Source organism: Mus pahari, chromosome 2, assembly GCF_900095145.1.
Source record: "Mus pahari chromosome 2, PAHARI_EIJ_v1.1, whole genome shotgun sequence".
NCBI classification, from domain to species: Eukaryota; Metazoa; Chordata; class Mammalia; order Rodentia; family Muridae; genus Mus; species Mus pahari.
The window spans coordinates 102,192,888-102,214,303 of record NC_034591.1 but is presented as its reverse complement, the minus strand read 5'-3'; the positions used below and the strand labels follow the sequence as shown (position 1 = coordinate 102,214,303).

At 51.4% G+C, this 21,416-nt stretch overlaps 1 protein-coding gene across 2 annotated transcripts; it reads right to left on the bottom strand.

The window, feature by feature from the left end:
* Positions 1–694: 694 nt before the first annotated feature.
* On the bottom strand, positions 695–16,701 carry Emx1 (empty spiracles homeobox 1). Of its 2 annotated transcripts, XM_021190938.2 has the most exons (3): positions 16,167–16,701; positions 10,628–10,812; positions 695–1,251 (listed from the first exon to the last, which is right to left on the bottom strand). In XM_021190938.2, exons 1-3 carry the CDS (start codon positions 16,684–16,686, stop codon positions 1,084–1,086), a joined length of 873 nt encoding a protein of 290 aa, XP_021046597.1. In that variant the 5' UTR covers positions 16,687–16,701; the 3' UTR covers positions 695–1,083. The 2 variants fall into 2 exon arrangements, with proteins under 2 accessions (XP_021046597.1, XP_029391416.1); XM_029535556.1 differs by lacking the exons at positions 695–1,251; positions 10,628–10,812 and adding an exon at positions 13,186–14,367.
* Positions 16,702–21,416: the final 4,715 nt, after the last annotated feature.

The following is a 21,416-nucleotide window of genomic DNA, read 5'->3' as shown; positions in this document are numbered from 1 at the left end:
GTGGTTGGTAGCTGCCCTTCACATCAGGAGAGTGTTGGACAGTTGGGAAGTTCATGGGAGGTGAAGTAGACACAGGCCTGGGTGTTGGAAGGGAAAGACTGTTGGAAATACAACCACACTTCTCCAGGATGGAGGGAAATGTGTCAAGAGGAAAGGACAAACAGACAAACTGAAAGGCGGATGGACAAGAGTTCACTGGGCCTGCTTGCCTTCCTTTGTTAGGTCAAGGTGTCCCGGAGCCATGATGACCTCGCCAAGCTCACCATCAAGCCCAGGGACACCGGGTATGGTGGCTCATACTTACAATCCAGCACCTAGAAGGCTGAGGCAGGAGGATTGCTGTGACTTGGAAGCCAGTTTGGGTAACAGAGTGAGACCTTGTATCTGAAGCCAGAACAAGAGGCGACCTCAGGTTCTTCAGGACAGGTGCACATCTGTGTGGGGCCTGGGCTTGGGACCTCCTTACCGGCCCCAGCTCTCCTTCCCTCTCTGGGTGTTCCTCAGCTGGAGAAACCACCGGAGTCTACAGATGTAAGGAATCTCTTGCCTCCCGACCCTCCACGAGTTTGGAAAGATGTGGCTGCAGCTTCCGTTCAGGCTCCTGGGCCCTGAGCGCCCTTGCTGACCAGCCCCTACTATACCAAGAACCAACACCCAACAGCCCAGGCTCTATGGTTGAAGATGGATAGCTACGTCATTAAGAGAGAGATTTTTATTATTCCCATAGGGAAGGGGGACATGAGGGGATGTCACTAAGAACTACAGCAGGACTTGGAAAATAAATTAAAACAGAAATGTCTCAGAACAAAGACAGAGACATGGAGAGCAGCTGGGGGGCTGCAGTGATGGGCGGTCCACCCAAGCAGCAGGCTCTCCACCAGAAGGCTGAGCAGTCCCAGGCCTCAGCCAGCCCATTCTCTTGTCCCTCTGACAGTGATGGCCCCAGGCTCCAAGCCCTGTGGGGCCGTGACTCGAGGCCTCCCTGCAGCCTGGCTAAGGAGTGGCCAGAGTCCAGCATGGGCCCCCTGGAGCCTCGGCCAGCAGCAAGCAATGCCTTGCCCTTGTGGGCTCTTGATTGTTCCCCTAGTCATTGGAGGTGACATCAATGTCCTCCCCGTTGGCCTGCTTCGTGGCGATGCGCCACCGGTTGATATGGTGGGAACCCTTCTTCTTCTGCTCAGACTCCGGCCCTTCCTCCTCCAGCTTCTGCCGTTTGTATTTTGTCCTCCGATTCTGGAACCACACCTTCACCTGGGCCAGGAGGGAGGGGCACAGGTAAGAAACACCCAAAGCAGCCAGGATGGCCTTCACGCTCCAGCTGAGCTGGGAGTCAGATGGGGGACCTGGGCCACCCAGGCCAGGGCTCTCTCTTCCAGGCATCTGCCACCCGGCAGGTCTGGAGGACTGCTCTTCAGATGCAAGTGAGGAGGGCAGAGAAAGGACTGGGCTAGACATAAGGGCAGTTTTCCCAGATCCACTCTAAGACAAAGGAGCAGGTATGGCTGCTGAGCCTCCTGGTCTCTGCAGCCACAGTGACCAGGCAGAAGAGAACATAACAGGCCAGGGCTCTGCCGATGTCCAGAGAAGATGGAGTCATCCCCAGAGGGACCTGAGCATCCTCCATCTCCTGTGCTGGCCTCATACCGCCACACCAGACAGTCATGGCTTCAAACCTGGAGGAGGTATCTACACCAAGAACATGGCTTTTGACAGCCAGACGACATCTAAGATCCCAGGACCATTAATGGGCACTGTAAACTCACAGGCTGCCTGTACTGTGTGAAAATTTCCTACCCACTTCAGTAGTAGAACTGTGCAGACCAGAGCTGTGTGCTAGGAAACCCCATTCCCTCAGGTGCCAGCTCTTGTGTGAAACTTGTACAAGGGAGACAGCATCCTTTGTGATGACACAAAAGGCTGGTGGTCTAGGCATCTCCAGGAAGCCCCATTTAGTTCCATCTCTACCATCCCTCCTTCCTTCTCTCCTAGCTCCAGTCGTCCCTCCCAGCATTGCTGGGTGTCCACGACTCAGCCCTCACATCCTCCCGTAGGTGGCTCCCCACACACCCTCAGTACTTGCACATTGCTTTGATTACACATCGTTTTGTGGGCCAGCCAGGTCCAAATCCTCCTTGGTGCTAGCAGGAGGAGTCTGAGTCCCCTCCTCAGCTAAGTCTCTTCTCTGGACTGACACCCCTCTCCGATAGGAGAGATGCTTTGGGGGGCCCTTTGCTGGTCCAAGGCACCTCCTGGACTCTTGTGCCAGTGGATCCCTTGGGTAGGGGATGTGGGGCAATGGGTTTGCAAGTCCTGGTGCTCTCCTGGGAATATCAGCACAGCTTAAACCAAGCAGGGGCTGCCTGCTTGTGGCTGTGCAGACAGCACTGGTAAGTTGTTTGTGTACCATGGTGTGAGCATTTCAATTCTGGCAACTGCAGTGACTGCTGAAGGGAGAGCTAGAACTCAGGGCAGGGCTGAAGGCAGCCCTTGGAGACAAGCAGCAAAGGCGAGAAGTGGGCCTGGTATCCTGGCTGTAGGATGGTTTCGTGCCAGGGATGTGCCAACCTCACAAACCTTCCTCTCCGTCATAGAGGCCCTCGAAGGTTCTCCTCACAGTCCCTGCTCACAGAGGCCTCCACTGAGCCATCTGTCCCACCACTAGGTTGGAGGTGGGGATGCTGGTGCTCAGTATTCCAAATGCCACTAGCTCGAGACAGGAGAGCTAGTCCAAGGAGCATCCGCACACCCGGCCTTGATGAACAAAGTTAGGACAAGGCAGGGTTCAAACTTGTAGCCTGTGTGCCTCTTCTCAGGGAGGCAGGGAAGGATATCAGCTGCTCTGAGCTCAGGACTTCGGGATCCCATGCCCACCCAAGCCCCGGTGTTCTCAGCATACCCCTGGCGGTCAACCCAGTGCCTGCCCTCTACCCCAGAGCATATTGTGACTGTGCCAGCCAGTGGGTGGATGAGCTAACCCTGCCTTATGTGAATGACTCAGAACTCTGTACAGGACATCATATCTGACAAGCCCAAGTGGGCTGGATGCAAGGGGCAGCAGGCCGCACCCAGAGACAGGGGGTCACTTTCTGCACCTTTCTCCCTTACCCCATCCTCAGGTCTCCTTCCAGGAACTGATGATTACAGTGGCCTATAACAGGACAGAACCAGCCTGCTACCCTTGCCTGTCAACTCTCTCCCAGAGAAGGAAACTACGAACGGCAGAGTAGAGCCCAGGACAAGGCTATAGGCCTAGGCAACATCCGGTACACCACACAGAAGAGAATCCCGACTATTTGTTTTCATAAGAGAACTAAAGTCATTGGGATGTAGCTGTTGCTCAGTTGGTAGAGTACATGCTTAGCATGCACCCAGCCTTGTGGTCTAGCCTCCACAACACCTAAAGGAGAGGTGACAGTACACGCCTGTAGTCCAGCACTTGGAAGGTGGGGCAGAAGAATCAGAAGTTTAAGGTCATCCTCAGGTATATAGTGACTTCAAGGCCAGCCTTGGTTACATGAGACCTTATTTCAAAAAAAAACAGCACTGGGGGCAAGGAAGCCCCCCGCCCCTTGGAATAGCCCTCTCCATAGGCAGCCTGGATGTCCTCTGCCGAGCAGCTCTGGGCTGGGTATCCAGACACAGATGCTGTTTATAAATCCTATAATAGCGGGGACAGTTGTGACTTCATAATAGTACAAAAGCCAGGAGGAACAGTGTTGGTTATGTGCAGTCACAGCCATGGGAGACAAAAATCTGTGCACGGGCGAGACAGAAGGGAATGGGTCTAAACATCTAAAGCTCTTCTTTGTTCCCTGAACTTTTATTCTCCCACCCCAACATCAATATATATTCATCTCTCTCAGCCCCCAAAGCATGCCAGAGATGTTGGCTGGAGGCCCCACCCAGCTTGACCCCTGTGTTTTAGGGGAGAAGCTTCTGTGATCTCCTAAATCACACTTTACTGTGAATCTCCCAGTTTCTTGGTGAAGCCAAATAGGTTCTTCTGAGACTCCCCATTTTGCCCTGGGTTACGTAACCTGGAACTCTTACTGGCTTTTGAAAGCCTGCTTGGACACTCCTGGACCCCAGGGAGACTAAGCACTGTCCTCTCTGGCTTTGGACTTGAGTCCCAGGATCCAGAAGGCCTGTCCAGGTGTGGCCATCCAGTTGTACAGAGGTAGAGTAACCCAACACTGTACTGCAAGCCAGTGGTGCCAGGGACAGGTCTGGGAAATGGGAGGAATCAACGGAAGAGGGACTGGAAGGAACCAGAAACAGGGCCGGAGAAGCTAAGTGCTAAAATGCAGAGCCCTTTAGTGGACGTGCCTTTGCAAGAGGATTTTTGTTTGGTGGGTTGGTTTGTTTGTTTGATTTGGTTTTTTGGGGGGAGGGGGCTGTTTTGATTTGGTTTTCTGTTTTGTTTGTTTTGAGATAGGGTCTCACTATGTAGCTCTGCATAGCCTGGAACTCTCTAAGTAGACCAAACTGTCCTGAGCATCAATTCTGAATTCTGCACTAGTTGGTTTGGGAGAAACTGAACCATCTTGGCTAGCTTTAACTGCCAACTTAACACAATAGAATTTTCTGAGAAGATCATCTCAATTGAGGACTTGCCAGATTGGCCTGTGGCCATGTCTGTGAAAAACTCTCTTAATTGTTGATTAATGTGGGAAGACCCAGCCCATTGTGGGCAGCACCATTCCCTGGGCAGGTAGTCTTGAACTGTATAAGAAAGTTAGGTGAGCAAAATCCTGCTTGCCATCCAGAAAGCAGCATCCTTCATGGTTCCTGATGCACTTGTTTGACTGTGAAGTGAGTTGCTTGATTAAAGGCTACCTTGTGTGGAATAGCTAGCAGGCTACCACCTGCAAGTACTTGCTTTGGCTTCCTGTCTTGACTTCCCTCAGTGTTGGGCTATAACCTGAAATTGTAACCAAATAAACTCTTTCCTCCCTTGAGTTGTTTTTTCTGTCAGGATATTTTAGTCGCAGCAACAGAAATAAAACTAGACTAGATAGATTTGTACACAGGAATTTGAAACCAGAAAGAGCACAAGGAAGCATTAACCTCTTGCTGGAGGAAGCTGGTGGAGAGACACCCTTTGTAGAGTGGGGCGGTGCTCACCTTGAGTCGGGCGGGATGAAGAGCAAGAAACTGTTCTGAATGTGCCAAAGCAGCCCTTCCTCAGAGGACAGAGCACTCTGTGCCATGGTGGGGACACACATGTGTGAATTCATGAGTGGCTGGACAGTGGGAAAGCAGCTCCTTTCAGTATTTTGGAGACCACATTTAACTTCTGAGTAATCTGCTGTTCTGAACAAAGGAGGGGCCCTTCCACCTCACCCCTCCCCCAATCTCAGTCTCTCAGCTCCAGGTGCCTGTATGCTTTCCAGGGAGGACCCTGTCCTGACTTTAAGAAGTCCAAACATCCCTGCCAAGATCTTGTAACTCTGACATGGGAAGTTCCTCCTTATGTTCTATTGCGCTCTCTTCTACTTTAATTTAAGCATGTCTCCTTAGTCTGTCGGCCTCAGCACAGAGAAAGTCCTTAGAATAGACAGCTTGGAGACATCAATCACGCCACCGTTCAGCCTGCTCCCTTCCCTGCCCTCTCTTGGGGGATCCTTTTCCTATCAATTGATCATGTCAGACTTCCTGCTCTCAGAGTCAGATCAACCCTCATCCCCCCAAGCTGGCGTCACCCCCCACTCCTCGAGCCACCTTATACCCTGTTCCCCCACCCATCCTAGACCCTCTTCACCCCACCACACAGGACTTCCAGGCTATAGGAATATGGGGACACCTGACCCAGGACTTGGAAGAAAGGGCGTGTCATCCCAGAGCCACCGTGAGTTACTGTCAAACTTTTGACTTTTCCCTAAAATTCAGGTCACTTGGATATCTCCTGCCAAAGGAGATATTTCCCATCCCTCCAAAGGCAGGACATTCCATGGTAGGAAGCACCCACCCCGAGTGTCTGTGAGGAAAACCCATAGGTAGGTAAAGAAATCCCCAAGCACTTCCAAGCCCTCCCTCCCCCTGCTCCCAAGCCTCAGGATGACATCTGCTCTTGACAGTGCCATCTCCGTTTTAATGTGCCCTCCTCTAATCCTTGTCTTCCCCCTCCCCACACCACCTATAATCCTACACATTCTTCTAAACCTTCCAGGCCTGAAGTCTGCTGGGGACTTCCCACCTATTAGGTCTCCTCTGATCCCCTCATCCTGAGCTGTAACTTCAAGAGGACTCAGTTGCCCTATCCTTGTCATGAAGGCATGTAGGACAATATACTTTAATTTAATACATTAATCAACAATCAAGAGAGTTTTCTATCCTTGTCCTGCAGGCACGTATAGACTTATCTATATGAAGACTCTCTAAGGCCCAAGACCAAATTTCCTGTTTTTCTCACAGCTCAGCAAAAGTAAAAGACCGACAAGGTCAAGAGAGACTGCTGGCCTATTTTATTCTAGGGACTACTGGAACGTGTAATTGGCCAAGAACATCACTCACCCCCATGTGCCCTGTGACTGCCCACTGGCATCTGATGGGTGCCAGAGGGATTGCATGGCCTTTTGGTATCCATGGAAGTCAGCCTGCGGGTGTCTCACATGGTGGGAACACACCCTCATGGTGATAGAGGTGCTGATCTGACCTAGGTCTAGATTTGCCAAGCAGTCACATGAGTGCAAGCTTAGATGTGTACCTTCTTGCTCACACCCCAGGCTGCACCACAGTCATGAGAGGCAAATGAATACAACCAGAAAGGAGAACTGGCTGTGGCCCAGGGCCCATCCTTCCACCTCTTGGACTCCTAGCTAAGCTATACAGCTCACTACCAGGTAACTCAGGCTGCCCAACGCCTCAAGCTGGAGCTCTGCCAGCACAGAGCTCTCCTCTGAGACTTATCTAGAGCCTGTCTTTGTGCCATCAACACTGTAACATTAGGACTGGACAATCACAGGGGCAAAACAGTGAGGGAGCGTCCAAGGCAGGGGGCAAAGGAGTAAGTAATTCATAATGGCTGTCTGAGTGTGTGAGATCAAAACAAATGTACCTGACTGTTCAGTGTTGATTGGAGACAGGGTCTCAATCTGTCTAGAGATTGACATTAGTCAGGCCAGCTTCAGTATAGCTCAGAATGACACAGAGTTTCAGAGACTCCTGCCTGTACCTCCCAAGTGCTGGGATTATCAGTGTATACAGCCTGCCTGCCTGCCTATATATATATTATATGTATGAATGTGTTACCTGTATATGTATATGGACCACAAGCATGCAGTTCCAACAGAAGCCAGAAGAGGGCATTGGTTCCACTGGAAGTAGAATGGCTGTGAGCTTCCACGTGAGTGCTGGGAACTGAATCCCAGTCCCCTGGAAGCTCAGCTAGTACCCATATCCACGGAGGCATTTCTGCATCCCCATGCCTGGCCTGCATCCCCATGCCTGGGGTTTACTCAGCACATAATTACTGAATATCTACTCCAGGCCAGGCACGGTGCTGGATCCCATGAGGAAATAAAGTTGGCCTCTGCTTCCCACAGCCAAGATGCTCAGATCTATACTGTTCATCACAATTACCCAGTGCGCTGTGGGAAATGTTTTCTTCTTGGACTGCATCTTGGATGTCCTAAGAGCATCTCCTGGGTATCCCTGTGTTTTAAGATCACCCTACGAGATGGATACAGCTGATCTACAGCTTGACATATGGATATGACAGATAATTAAGTGATAACATCAAAATGTGATGCATATTTGAAACGGCAAGGGGGACACTGTGAGTTCTGGGAGAACGGGGGAAAGATCACAACACATACACACACACACACACACACACACACACACACACACGCACATGCACACACTCTACAGAAAGGTCAGAAGTAGAACGTGGATGGTGAACCTCACAAGTTCAGGGCTGGGGGTGACCCTAGTATTTCTTTCTTTCTTTCAATCACAGTAATGTGACAGTGGAAACCTGGGAGAAGACAGAGCCAGAGCTGGGTTGGCAAGATGATGGATAATCATTGGCAGGTAGGAAGATGTTGTTAGTTGCTGATAGCTCTCTAGAGATGGATGGTGAACAGAAGAAGACAAAATGGATGAGGTAATCAACAGATGGGTATATGGAGGTTGTTGTTAAGAAGAAAGGTATATGTATTTTGGAGAAAACATAAATTTCCCAATCTGGGGAGACAGCTAATGAACAGGGTCAGATACAAGTTGCTAGATAAAAGATAGTTACACGTAAGGGGTGGAGCACAGAGGCCTGGTTGACAAATGTAGGTATCATGTTAGAAACAGGAAGCAGGGAGCTGACTGGAGTACCAGATGCTTGACAGATAACTGGAAATGACAGGTAAGCTTGTGTGGCGAACACTGAGGGGTGGATGGTGACCTGATTCTACAGTGTAAGTCCAAAGAGCAAGTGACAAGGACAGCAGAGAGGTAACTGATAGTGATGATGATGATGATGATGATGATGATACTGAATGTGGCAGGAAGAAATGTTGGCTTAGGGGAAACCGAGGCAGGGCCTTTATTATGCTACTAATTTGATGGATTAATTTAAACAAAGAGAATGGACCTGAGAGGAAATGGGAATGGGTGTTACTTGAGTTCATATGAGATACCTCTAATCCTCAAACCTGTGCTCTGGATGAAGCTCTGGATGAAGAGACAAGCACCTTGCCCATTGTGCGCAGCAGCAGACAGGCACTGGATTCCATCTGCCTGACTTGGGCCTCTGCTTAGCTTACCTTCCCCACCGCAGGGTTTTTACCTGCAAAGGCGGAGCTGTGAGGAAGAGCTCAACCCCTGCAGGTATTCTTTGAGGGGAGAGGGGTAGTGCTGTTTTATACATAAGAAGAACCCCATTCCCCCAGCCGGGGGTGGGGTGGGGGTGGGGTGGGGGGGTCAGGATTAACCAAGAGTCTTGAGGGTTAGCAGAACAGACACATTGTATTCTTCGGTTTTGTTCTAAAGGCATGTTAAAAATGTCCCATGATAGAAATGAAAGCAGCAACCGGCCTATCAACTGGCATCACGAGAAGCTAAAATTGACAGGAAGATAGATTCAGTTTGAAAGAAAATTAATTAAACATGTTCTCACTGTGCTGAAAAATGGAAAGTTTAAAAACAATGCCATGATTTCAACAAGTGCTAATCTGTGGGTGGCAGGATTATAAACTGTTTTGTTTTCTTACATTCCTGCAATTAACGTTTAATAAATATTACTTTTTAACATGAAGCTAATTATAAACACCATTCTTAAGTTGACACCTTGTTTTAAACAATAATTGCAAAGTGCTGTTTGCCAGGAGGGAAAAGAGGTGTTATTTTATTAACTTATTTTTTAAACATTGCTTTCTTTAAAACAGTTTTTAAAACTAACTCTGTTGCTTTGTAATATTTGTTTGTTCAGTAAGAGCTGTCAACTAGCAACTCTAGAGCCCACAGGTTCTGTGGTGGCCTGGAAGGAAACCCTGATTCTACTGTTTTATGGGGTTCCAGTTTAGGGAGCTGGTTGTCTACAGACCAGTGCCCCCTGTTACCCCAGTAGCTAATGGGAGAGCACGGGGCAGACCCCTACCTGCAGAGGGGTGGTAGGGAATTGTATAGCAGGGGCAGGGTAGGAGGAAAGAGCGTTGGGCACCAGCAGAGCTGGAGGTCAGCCTCTGAGAGCTGGCAGGGTCTGTAAACCTAAAAGCAATCCAGAACAGCAGTCAGGCTGGGAGTCCCTCAGCTGCTGCGGTCCTCCTTCCCAGCAATGGACCAAATGTTTAATGACACTCTCACGCTGTGAAAAACCAAAAAAACCAAACCAAACAACAAAAACTCCTCGTGTTTGCCTCTTTACCATTCCCTAAACATCTTTTTTCCCCTTTAAATAATCAATTATTACCAAACCCTACGTGGGAACTGTAACGCCATCCATTCAAAGCCCCCCAACACCAATGGACTTCATTCCCTCAACATTCCACAGGCCCTCCGTGCCTAAGTCTACTGACAGCTCCCTAGACACCCATGGAGGCTTATTGCACACGAATGATCCACGGTTCTCAGAGCTCTAGCGAATACCCTGTGCCTGGAGGAGCCTGAGGTCCGCTCATTGCTCTGTTGCAAAGCTGACACTGACCTTCTTTGCCCAGATACCACAGGTACTTGAGGTCAGATGAGGTCTCCCCGGTTATGCCAGGGCCTAGAGAAGACCGGATCACTCCCACAAACTTGTGGGTACTGTGTCACCTAGACTGCTGAGGGGCTAGGGATCTTTGTGGCCTGGGCGCACCACAGACCAAATCCTGTCTACTGTGGTTCTGGTGGGATCCTTAGTGCTGATTATAAGACCGGGGAAACTAGGCGAGTTGACTTATATACGCCATTCCAGAATGCAAGAGACAGAGACCCTGAAGATTGCTTTGAGTTCAAAGCCAGCCTGGGCTACACAGTGAGACCGATACCGTGTCTCATTACAAAACAACTCTCCTGAAACTTAGCAGGACAATGCTAGAGAAAGGGTAGGGTTTCCAGGGACACGACATTTAGGTGGCTTTTGGAACTCGAGGGGTAGAGAAATCTGCACCCAACCGCCCACCTCCTGAGGCTGTGGCAGGAGAATGCTCACCTGCGTCTCGGAGAGGCTGAGGCTGCCTGCCAGCTGCTTCCTCTCGGCGCCCACCACGTAGTGATTCTTCTCAAAGGCTCGCTCCAGCCGCAGCAGCTGCGAGGGCGAGAAGGCCGTGCGAATCCGCTTGGGCTTGCGTGCGAAGGGCCCGTGCAAAAGCAGCCCGTCCTGGGGAACGTCGCTTGCTGCAGCCCAGAGGCGACAGGCGACAGCAGCACACGCAGGTACAGATAGAGAGAAGGGGCGCGGTGAGTAGCAGGCCTCTGCCTCGGGGACGCCCTGCCACCTCTGCAATCCTGCCACCTCCACATCCTCTTCCACATCCCTTGTGGCTGCCCTGAAACCACACTCCAGAGCTACCCACAGGGAACGAGGAGCAGAATCCACTCTTGAGCCAAGACGCGAGCCCAGGCCTGATGAGGGCCCAACAGGCTCAAATCCAACGTTGCCAGGGGCAGCAGAAAGGCCAAGGGGATGGCAGAAATCCCTTAGGTCTGTTCCTGCGCCCTTACACCCAGGCCCCAACGATTGATTAGCTTTTAATTATTTAGTTCCAAAAACCGTCTCCTTTTCAGACTAGCTGAAGAGGACAGGGTCCCCCCCTCCCAGACTAGCTAAAGAGGACAAGATCTGGGCTCAGAAAGGTGACGGGGAAAGAAGACTACCTAGAAGTCCTCCAAAGATTCTAACTCATGCTTAAAGCACTCCTGCAGCTAAGTGCTCAGGTCACTATTACCCTGCTGAAAGATCCTGCCATACAGGAGGTGAAGGCAGGCTGGATCCAGCAAGCAGGCAGACAGACCCCGGAGTTCTCAAATCTACTTCTCCCTGCCTCTCCCTTCTCTCCTCAGGCCTTAAACACTGAAGGCTGGCCCACTGTGAAGGAAGGCTGGAAGAGTGGAAGCCATTCTCATGGGAAAGGCTCCTGCATTCTGTCTGACTAGTCCTGAGTTGAAAGAACATGGAAATGTCCATATACATACATATACATATATATGGCCCATACGTGCATTCCGATATATTCATTTCCCTATAGGTATATGTAAATTAAATGCCCATCTTCCCCTTTGTCTTTTCCTCCCTTTACTGTATGAGTTCAGAGAGTGACTGTCCCTTGGCAAAACTTCCACGCTCCACTCCTACACAGAAGAGGACTGAATAAGACTGGGGTGGTGGTCAGAAGGTATAAAAGCCAGAGCAGGCTCTGTCCACAGCTCCAGTTTGGTTCTCCCCCAATCCCCCCCCCCCACAGTTGCACATTCTCGAGGACTCAAACAGTCCCTGAGACCATCACACACTGGCCTTCATCAGTTCCCCTGACCCAACAACACAGAGCCCTAGATGAGATGTTTTGACAAAGTTAGTTGTTGAGATTGACTGATCCAATTAATTTCCTTAGAGATGGCTACTGACTAAGTTGACTGAATTGGACCCATTATTTTACTCTGAAGACAGCAAACTGGACAATTCAGACGAGACCTCCCGTTTCTGGGAAGAGCTATACAAGTAAAAGTCATGTCATGAGGTGCCCTTGTAAAAATTCAGCTGGTATACTAACTGTATCCTTCTACTGGTTGCAACTACCCGACTGTCTTTGGGCTTTGGAAGTCTGTGCCAGCCAACTGGGTTGCTGGAATCTTCTTTGGAACAGTTGCCTGGGATTGACTCCCATCACCTACTCATTTAAAGGGGTTATGTCTGCACTACTATACAACAGGATGAGGGGGTGTCACTGAGGAGTGAGGGATGGACATCTCCCCCAAAGGTTGGTACCAAAAGCAGACCTAGGATCCCCCCTGGCCTGGCTGAAGAAGTGGGGGTTTCAGCTGGGAAGTAGAGGGACAGTCAGGGAAGGTAGTCTGCCAGAGAGCCTAAGAGGAGAAAAGGAAAAAGCCTACTCCTGGAGTGAATAAGAAGACTCAAAGCCTTGCATGAGGACCAGTCTGGAAGTCCAGGGGAGGGGGGAGAAGCGGATGAGAAGCCTTTACTGAATAAATTGCTTTGAAAGCCCACATTGTTCAGAGTCCAGGTAAAACCCCAGAGGGGTTCCCTCTGGACAGATGAGCCAGAGAAGAGGTTATAGGGAGAGGCCTTTCCATCTCAGCATTTGGTCCCACTTGCTCAGTGGTCTGGTCTACCCTATACAGCAGTGAGGTTGCAGTGTAGAGGGCCATGCAGGTCTGAGTGAGTGAGATGCAATGGTGTGCAGGGAAGTGTGAGCGGAGAAAGCAAGACTGGGCTCTGTTGCAGTGCTCTGTAGTGGCTGTAGGGAAGTGCTGGGGGTGTCAGTCACCTGTATAGTGGAGGAAAGCTCTCCCTGTCTGTTTAAGCCCCATAGGATGAGGATAGCCTGAACTAGCTCTTTTCTAACCCCAGCTTCTTTGCCTCCACTCCCCAACCTTGGTTAGTTGGGGGGGGGGAGAATGTCCTGCTGTAGTGGTTAGCATGTGCCCCAGTGTGTGTTCTTATGCATGTGCTGAATCATAGGGTCTTCTTGACCCAAGGACGAAAGAAGCCTGAGGCTACAAAATTATCCAAAATACTGATAAACGATGACAAGTTATTTAATTAAAAGAACACCAAAGCCTTTTCCAGTGAGAAAGATGGTGTTTAGTGCAAAACCAAACATCCGACGATATTGATCAGTGGCTACATGTTACTGTAAGGACAGGGGTGATGAGGTGTCTGTACTGGACGCCTCTCTTTTTGACCTATGGGAAAGGGTCCACCTCTCCCTACCACCTCCAGTTCCTGACTGAGCCACACAGGACAGACCAAGCTTGAGGCTGGGGTGCAGCCTGTTTGGACGAAGTAATTTCAGGCCGTGAGAAAAGGTGTCAGTTTTAGACACCCGTAGGAAAGGAACATGAACCCATCCTTCCCTGGAATTAGGAGTTAGGATGTGAAAATTCCCACATTCTCTCTCTCCAGGCCACTGCAAGGCGATGGCTGGGAGCTAGCAGCGGAGATACTAGGAACCAGGCTGCGGAAAGGGAAAGCGGGAGCAAGAATCCGAAGCACCGTGGGCTGGGGCTGTAATCCTAGATGGAGAGGCCGCATTAGCCACAGACTTGGAGCCTGATGCCCGGGAGGAATGGCTTGGAGCTAGAACCTGGAGCGGTCCACAGCAAAGCTGAGATAGCCTCTCCTCTTCCTCCTGACTGAACAAAGGCGGCCTTTGAAGCGAGTGCCCACAACCACAGCAGGGTTGGTAGGGCCGAGTCTCCCTTAGTCCCCTTCAGACGTAGCTTTCCAATTCAGAAAGTTCTTGATCCCTGGGAAATATCACCAAAACGACGCCAACCTCGCTTAATCTTCGCGGGTTCTTCCCGTTTGGCCCCCAGTTCAGAGGTCCGGACCGTGCACCCCAGCTTTTCCTCTTTGCTTAGAGGAGAAGCGGCTTCCAGGCGCTACCCGCTCGCGTTGCCCGGGAGCGCTGCGCACAGAACGCGTACGCGGGTTCCTTTTCGTTCTTGTAGGGTTTCGTTTCTTGTATCAAAACGGGACTGAAGTGAGCATCGCGGAGACCCGGTTCTCCAGAAAACACGGCGCCGGAGGGCCTGGGACTGCTGGGTTCTTAGCCCCGAGACCCGGTGGGATCTGGAAGAGGCGGCGAATCCGATCTGCAGGCTGCGGGGCCGTGGCACTTCGGAGTTGGAAGGGGTTGATCAGCACCCATTGGACTTCCGAGTTCGCAAGCGCGGTCACACTCGGATCCTTCTCCGCGTCGAGACGCGGTTCTGGAGAGAAAAAGCCCACCGTTTGTGTAACTCCACAACGTATCCGCTGGGTCCGATGGCTCAGAAAGCAGCGGAAATTTCCTGGAGGGTTTTGCAGAGGATGTATTGGCCTCGCTTGGCCGGGGATGCTCCGAGTCCGAGAGCTGATCTCTCTCAAAAGGCACATCCAGCCTCGGGCGAGCGGGATCAGCGCGCGGGGCCAGAGGTGTGAAAGGTGGAGAGAAAAACGTAAGATTCGGGACTAAGGGCCGAAAAAGCCCCATCCAGGAAGCATCTCGAGGGTGCTGAGGCACTGGACTAGGCTAGGAGCCCTTAGCACCCTGTCTTCCAGGGTCCCAGATCCTTCACTAAGGGTTCCAGGTCCCTTGAGCCGTGGGCTCACATCCTGGAAGAATCGAAACTCCGCCAGTGGGCGCGAAGCTGAAGATAGAGCCCCCCCTCCTCCGGAGGGGGGACTCGGGTAGTTGGCTAAATTAGAATAAAACCTCATTTTAGTAGTAAGCGTTGATGTTAAGTGACGGAAAATATTACCTAAAGCAGCTAATACCTTAGGCTTTTCCGCTCCCGCCTGAGCACATTTTTTTTTTTTTTGAGAAGAAAAATATACCCACAAAAATACGCGCCGAAGTAATTACACTATTGGGTCCATGGAAATTTCTCGGTTGGTATGTAGTGGCCAGGGAAGACCGGGGTCACTCACTGACAAATCGGGCCCTCTCCAAATAGCTTTCTCCAAGTCAGTCAAGCGACTGTAGCTAATGGTTCAAGACATTTTTACCCTTTATCCTATAAATAATTGCACTACATATCAGATTCTCTTTGGCCGTGTAGTTCTGGCTCAATGTCAGTGTAGCTTCTGGAGCTGCTGTTTTATGAAACGCTAAATTTACCTGTAAGTAAAGTCTAAATCAAAGTGGGAACTAAGCAATTGCTATAGGAATCAAGGCCAATCTTTTTTTTTTTCTTTAATGAAAGAAAAGAAAACCGCACATCCAAGGAAGAAAATTGTCTGCAATGAACACAACTCTCTTTTCTTTAGGAAAGTCAGATATCTGGTGTGTGTGTGTGTGTGTGTGTTTAAAGCTTTTGGAGGGGGTCTTAATTAGCAAACCAGATGCGGCTGCAGATGGGGTGGGGTAAGACTAGATATGACCTTAAAAGCCCTCCTCTGCCACTACTCTCCTCAAGAGGACTGTCCTGAGCTCTAGCAACCGGGTGGGCTCCTGGAGGAGGTCAGTGGTGAAGAAAGCCAGTTTGTTTTCGCAAGTCTTTCCCACTTTGGTCGGAGAGGGCACATGTGACAGGGAAAAGTCTGGCCAAGGTTGCTGAGAAACGTCCCAAGAAATCCGAGCGAACGCACCGTGCTGCCCTGCTTCTCACAGAGCCAGGGAATGCAGGTGGACTTTCCCCTGCCCCGACGCACCAGGAGTAGTGGTGACCAAGGGAGCGAAGTATGGGTCACAGCTCAAAGCTCTGGCGCGGGAAGGGCGGAGGGCCAGCATTTTCAGGGATGGAACTGGTTTAGTCGGAAAGGAGATTAAGGTTGGCCACAGGAGGGTCTGAAAAAGCTCCTTGGATGCTCTCGGCCTTCTATCCCAACTGGCTTCATTCCTTGGAAAGCCTGGCGGTCCCAACCTCACTTCTTGAGTGGGAGACCAACACAGCATACCACAGGTTAATCGCCTGCGCACAGTCCAGGCTGATCCCTAAGCCTTGTCCCCCACAACTTCTGAACAGCCCCGCCGCCGCGCCGAGCCTCCCCCGCATCCCCGGGTCACGAACACGGCATGGACACTCACCCTGGAAGCGGTGGCCAAAGAAGCGATTCCGAAGCACCCAGGGGTAGAAGTGGAGAGGGTCCCGATGCTGGGCGCTGAAGAAAGAGTGAGGGGGTTGCAGCGAGGAGGAGCCCAGCTGGTGTGCCGGGTGCACCGTCAGAGCCGGGTGGTTCATGGCCTCTGGGAACACCAGCTCCGGCCCTCCATAGAGCGAGCGACCGGCGCCCGCAGCTGCAGCGGCAGGGAAGCCACTCACGAAGGCCGTCTCGGCCGCACTGGGGTGAGGGTAGTTGAGCGCCGTGGGCCTGAGCGGTTCCTCTGAGGCGGCTACAGCCAGCGGATGGGAGCCCGCGCCCCCGCTGCCAGGACTCCCGCCGGTGCCACCATCCTTGGCTACCAAGGACTCTATGGTGAAACCCCGCTTAGCCGCGGGCTGGAACATTGTCGCGGCCGCCGAAGCGGAGTGAGGTAGCGGGGCTCTGGGGAACGCTCGGTGCCCCGGCGCTGCCGCCGTGCGGGGTGTGCACCAAGCCTGGCACATGCACTCACGCCCGCACCCTTCACCTCCCCCGCCCGCCCACCCGCCCGCGCTCGGCCCTTGCGGACCAGCCAGGAGCGGGGCGGCGAGGGGTGTGCGAGAGCCCTAACACCGAGTTGGGCCACTGCGCACCGCCTGGAGCGTGGTCCCCGCGGCCCAGCAGGCAGCTCCTCGTAAACGCCCGGGCGCGGGCTGCCTGTGCTACTGAGAGCCGCTTCAGCGGTCCCCCGGGCTCTCTCCCTTACTAATCAAGCTGTGACCGACCACCGCCCGGGATCTTTCTAGCTCTGCCGGGCCAGGCCTGGGCTGCAGCTCTGCGCGGAGAGAGTTAGCGGGCACCTGCCCCGCGCTCCCCCATTGGCCACCGCTCACCTGCCCCAAGGTGGGGGGCGGGGCGGGGCGGGGCGATGGATGGCGGGTGGGGAATACGGTCCCCAGTCGGAGGCAAAAGCCGGACTGGAGCATTGGTGCTTGAGCTAGTGTTCTCCTTCCCTCTACTTCGCATCTTGATTTTCTGACTTGGCCCTTTAGCTTCCACCACACTCTGCTCTGAGGGGGACATCTACAAAGCCCGGGCTTGAGGAAATATACCAAACCCTCTTCTAGCACGTATCGCACTTGAGCCCCTTCTCTTCGTCCTGGGATGTCATTTCAGTTCGGAGAGAACTTGGATCCAAGCTTAGGATGGGTGTTTGGGGTCCAGCCTAGATTCCCCAGAGAACCTGGTCCACGTTCGCCTCACCTAAGGGAGCTCTCCCCCTCACCCACCATCAGCCTCCGGAGCTGTTTTCTGAAGCTGCGGTTATATTTCTGAAATTTCGCATTTTACGGATTTGGGGAACAGTGCTTCAAACAGGATATGCATTCTTTTCTCAGGGGCCAGGTTCGCACTGTCCGGGGAGGAGCCACAGAACCCATCACTCCGCAGCTCTCCCGCAGCAGTTCGCAGGCGTTCCGATGCAGCGGTTTTACCAGCCTTCCCCCTCCCTCCCTCGCGCTGCGACCATCTCCCACTGGACCGCGGGGCTTAAGCTCAGAACGATTTCCTTTCCTTGGGCTCGAGTATTGGACGACAAGGCCAAAATGGAGTCTTTGGGTCACTGTATTCTAAATTGGAGCTGGCCTTGCTGTTCGCGTGGTTCTCCAGAGGACAGGCCAGTGGTCCTTGGGGGGAGGGGAGTGGCATCCTAGCTTCTTGGACGTGTGACCTGCGACCTGCGCCTGCGACCGCAGGCCAGTGTCCCAATCTGCTCAAGTTAGTTTCCAAAGCAGGCACTAAGTCCGGAGGGAAAGAAGGCGGTTGACCCTTAGAACCTGTACTGTATAATCTAGCCACCCCAGCCTTCCAGGGTACTGTGGCCTAAGGGGGCTCTTAGTTAGGAGGTCCAGACCCAGTCAGTCCTTGGTCGCATATGGCGGGAGAGGAGGAGGGCGAAGATAATTTTACTTTCTTGACGCTGCCCTGGTGAGTCCAACTGGCCACAGCAAAACCCAAACGCTTACCTCCTAACTGGGCCTCCAGAACCCCGAAGGGCAGTGGGGGTCTACATCCCCTACAACTATGGGGACTCCAGGCCAGGTCTTGCAGCGGCCCGCCGGACTGCCTGGAGCCTTGGTCCGGAGAAGCGCTCGGGGCGCCCTCGCAGCTACAAAGCGGGTTAAAGTCTATTTTCCACTCCACTGCTCCGAAAAGCCCCCGCAAGCCTGTACCATTCCGACCCCCTTGGGCGAGATGGGGAGGAGGCGGCGAGAAGGGGCTGAAAGAGGATCGCACCTTGCAGCCCTTCCCGTCCTGGGTGACCCAGGACTAGACACTTGGGTTTCCCACTCTACCAGATTCACGCTACGCACTCTGTCTCACCCTGCCTTCTCCGGATCTCTGCAGCTTCTTATGATGCTTTTCCGACCCCCCAACCCGGTACCTGTCTCAGATTATCCCTTTTCAACTCCTGCTTCCTCTGTCCACATAAGGGCCATTGCCACATACTGGGTGGCAGGGCAGGGTGGGGGTGTTGATCACTAAAGTGGCAGAGGTGGGGATCAGAAGATGGTCTCCTTGGAGCAAGGTCTGGGCAGAAACGGAGTTTCCATTGAATAAAACTGTCTAAGCTTAAGCTCTGGGGACAACCAAGTCCTGGGCTCTATGGGGGAGAAGACAGAACAGGCCCCCTTGCTGGTCTGTGTGGTCTGAGTCCCACAGGTCGTCCTCAGGCTCCTCCTTCTACCCTCATAGCCCAGGCAGTAGCCAAGAACCCCTTAAAGGAGGCGATCAGATGGGAAGCTGGACTGTCTTCACCATCCCAGTCTTGCATCTAAAGAAACCTGCTCTGGTTCATGACTGCTCCTAGGCAGTTCTCCACTCGCCTTCTTCCCTATTCCTCTCTAGAATTTCCTAATTCCCTCCTGTTGGTCTGCAGGCATCCATTCCCTGCCTGTTTTCCTCACTTCTGCTCCCCTTGGGGACTCCTCTTCCTAGCTACTCCCCTGCAGCAGCTGGAGAAGTAGCCAAGGCTTCCATCCCTTTTTGGATTCTTCATGGAAGTTCTGACCTTCACCCAGTTCTCTCTTCCTGCCCTCCACCCTACTCTGCCCCTGCCCCCACAGTATGCACACCTCTCCTTCTTCCACCTTCCTTTACCAAAACACCCCTGCTTTTCACCTTCAGACTGCTGCCCACTTCATCATCCTGTGGTCTCCCTTCCCATCCAAACTGTTGGGCTCTGCAGGAGAGGGAGGCCCATCACACAAGGTAAGACCTCCTACATTCCACACATCTGCCTGGCTGTGCCAGCTCACTCCACATCTGTCCAACCTTTTCCCTCGATTTCTTCTGAAATCGCTCCTACTCTGCTGATCCAACCTGAATCATCTGTACCATTCTGTCTGCTTCTCTCCCCTCAGTCTCTGAGACGGCATGGACCAAATCCAGATTCTTTGTGTACTGGACAGTGAGACTTGATCAAGCATCCTGCCTCCAGTGCATAGCTTGCAAGCGACAAAGGTTCTATGGGAATTCTGCAAATACTAAATGAGGTAACATGTGGTGCCCAGGACCAACACCCACTCCATAGAAGCCCTGGAGAAAAGTCACCGGGGAAGCAGCTACCCTCTTTGTTGGGATGCACTAAGGGAGCATCTTCAAGACTTCCCTTCAGCTTCAGGTGGTGGTGCAGTATCTGGTCAGGCCAGGTAATTTCTCTATCAGAGCCTTGCCTATGAGGGAAACTCCATCCAACATAGTAGCCTCACCCACCACACCCCCTCTCTCTTCTAGTTTTCATTTCTTCTCCAACTGACCTCCCGTTCATGTCTCCCACCCTTCAAAAATATTTTTCTGTCATGTTTCCCTCTGTCTCTTGACTTTTCTTCTTAATCATTCACCATCATTTTTTTCTTTCTGAAACAGGTAAGGTCTTACTCCAGAGACCTGGAACTTACTATGTAAACCAGGCTGTCCCAACATTCAAAGTGAATCTTCTGCCTCTCTCTCTCCAGGAACTGGGATTTTTAAGTATGTGTCATCACACCCAGCTGACCCTACAACTTCCTGAATCCTTTAGTCTCTGGCCAGTTCTCTCACCGCCTCTCTCTCCACATCCTCACAGTCAGACTTCTACCCAATCCCAGCAGAAAAGTGGTTTGCAAACCTCCTGGACTTTCATGAGCAGGTCCTTGCAAGAGCAATCNTGCTTAAGACGATGACAGGCACAGCCTCTTGGAGCGATTATACTAAGTGGGTTACAGTCTGCACATGGTAACCCATGGGCAGTGCTCAGGACATAGTGGGTTACAGTCTGCACATGGTAACCCATGGGCAGTGCCCAGGACATAGTAAACCCATGGGCAGTGCTCAGGACATAGTGGGTTACAGTCTGCACATGGTAACCCATGGGCAGTGCTCAGCACATAGTAAACCCTCAATAAATGCTAGCTGCTTTCTAGAACTGTCTTCTCCAATGTGGAAGCCAGGAGTCACATATACTAATTAGGTGGATAAAATGTTGGTGGCCCAAATTGAAATGTTCTGGAAATGTAAATGTGTAGCATACTTGAGCACACAAGCAAGAAGCCCATTAATTGTAAAATAATGTGCATCATATTGGATGACTGAATATTAGACAGTAATTTTTAAATGTACAAATTTTTATTAATATTTTTGATATTAGTTGTACATAAAAAAGAACATAGCTGGTTAAGTGAAATTTATTCAGTTTTTTTTTTCTGTTTTCTTTTTCAGTTTTTTTTGTTGTGGTCGGACAAAACCTTATACAGCCCTGGCTAGTCTGGAACTTACAGAGGTTCATCTGCCTCTGCTGCCAGCACCCAACCCTGTTTTCTTTTTAACTCTTTAATACAGCTTCTATAACACTTAAAATTCTGTGTATCATAGTTTATTTCTATTGAACAGAGTTGCTACAGAAAATAGATTTAAAAAGAAAAAGAGAAGAAATTTGGGAGAAGGGAAAATGGATTTAAAAATATGTATTTATTTTATTGGTTTTTGAGACAGTTTCCATGAATTCCCAACTGGTCTTACTAATGTAGTAAAGGATGGCTTTGAGCTACACTCTGTCAAGTGAGCTGTGTTCCCAGCCCCAATCAGGAAAGTCTTAGAGCAGATCTGTTGATCCCTGCAGTTAGTTATATGGGTTCCCTTAAAAAACTTAGAGGAGGAGGAAGAAGAGGAGGAGGATGAGGAAGCAGAGGAAGAAGAGGAGGAGGAGGAGGAGGAG

Coding starts and splice junctions, on each gene's coding strand:
- Emx1 (XM_021190938.2), bottom strand. CDS start 16,686: ATGTGCCAGGCTTGGTGCACACCCCGCACGGCGGCAGCGCCGGGGCAC. Junction 10,813..16,166: donor CTTTGGCCACCGCTTCCAGG/GTGAGTGTCCAT, acceptor TCTGGGCTGCAG/CAAGCGACGTTCCCCAGGAC. Junction 1,252..10,627: donor TCAGCCTCTCCGAGACGCAG/GTGAGCATTCTC, acceptor CTCCTGGCCCAG/GTGAAGGTGTGGTTCCAGAA.